Raw genomic sequence first — 1,469 nt, 5'->3', positions numbered from 1 at the left:
ATATCAGTTATCTGAAAATATCTGCCTAGTGTTCAGACCAAATGCTTAAGGTTTTTAATGTGTTGTTGTTGTTTTTTTTCTTTTTTATAGTAAATGCCAATGTGTAGTACTGCAGAACACCTGTGTTAGTAAACACTGAGTTTGTTAACTCAGTCAGGGTCCGCTTCCATAGCTCCAGACCATTTTTGGTCCTCTACCTAAAAATACATAACAACTTTTTTGAAAACCTGACATTATACCCTGATAATTCATTGCAATATTTTCATTTAGCAGTAATTCTATCTGTCCAATTTAAAGTGGGAAGCTCTATATTTGAGAATATTCAACAAGTTACAGGTACTCAAACTTGCACCCATTTTCCATATGACAAACACACACTGCTGACATTTAAAACTCATTCCTGAGTTAAAACCCTTTCCCATCTGCCTGTCTCCAAGCTCTCTCCCTCCTCTCCCATCTTTCCATCTCCAAGCTCGCTCCCTCTTTCCACATCTTCCCGTCTCCAAGCTCATTCCCTCTTTCCCCATCTTCCCGTCTCCAAGCTCACTCCCTCTTTCCCCATCTTCCCATCTCCAAGCTTGCTCCATCTTTCCCCATCTTCCCGTCTCCAAGCTCGCTCCCTCCTCTCCCATCTTCCCATCTCCAAGCTCTCTCCTTCTTCTCCCATCTGCCTGCCTCCAAGCTCTCTCCCTCTGCTTGTCTTCCATCCATTCTAGCTTTCTGGAGAATATGGGAATGGGCTTCATTGCATCTAATCTGGAGTCAGGCAAGGTCTGAAAGCTCACGGCCATAACTGACAGTTAAAATTGTAATTAATTCTTCTGACTTAACTAATCTTCCTGTACCAGGAATAAGGGATGCAAACAACATCTGAAAGTAAGACAAACAATAGTAATGAAGATACAATGTGCTCTAATGTCTACAAGGAAACGCGACATTGGTCAGTAAGCAGCTGTCACTGGAGCAGGGCGGGGCAAGGTGCCCTGGCCTCACACCTTTGGGAAGGGCTCTGCACTGGCCAGCAGGGCTTGCTCCAGCTCTCGCACTCTGCACTCCAACTTCTCAATTTCTTCATTTCTCTCCTGTACATCTCACTGCAGTTGCTCCTTAGATAGCAGCAGCTCACTGCACTTGTCTGTTTTCTCTTTCAAGTGATTAGTTAACTGTTCAACCTGAAAACATGATGAAAAACATGTTTCAGAATATAAAGTGTTCATAGTGATGAAACATACTTAGAAGTTAGAACCTGCTTTCTGGGGCTTGAAAATGTATCTCAGTGGTACAGTGTTGATTGCATAATATATGCAAGTCCTCAGGTTTGAACCCAAGTGTACACCACTAAAATCAGGTATTTTAAAACATGTTAATCTTACTTTAAAATAAAGATAGCAATGGTCATCATTTGCACAAGCAACACTGTGCATACTGGGAAAACTGAGCATACCAGTTAAAAGACAAATACTATTGCT

The 1,469-nt window shown here is 41.9% G+C and overlaps 1 protein-coding gene across 1 annotated transcript in view; it reads right to left on the bottom strand.

Annotated features, from left to right (window-relative positions):
• Akap9 (A-kinase anchoring protein 9) overlaps positions 1–1,469 on the bottom strand; it is a 174,068-nt gene that overhangs the window by 47,936 nt on the left and 124,663 nt on the right. Inside the window, 1 exon segment of the mRNA XM_031380282.1 lies at positions 1,107–1,231. Coding sequence (XP_031236142.1) covers positions 1,107–1,231 — 125 coding nt within the window.

This window comes from Mastomys coucha, unplaced genomic scaffold (assembly GCF_008632895.1).
Source record: "Mastomys coucha isolate ucsf_1 unplaced genomic scaffold, UCSF_Mcou_1 pScaffold19, whole genome shotgun sequence".
Lineage (NCBI taxonomy): Eukaryota > Metazoa > Chordata > Mammalia > Rodentia > Muridae > Mastomys > Mastomys coucha.
Note: the sequence above shows the minus strand (reverse complement) of the source record. Positions and strands in the feature narration are given on the sequence as shown.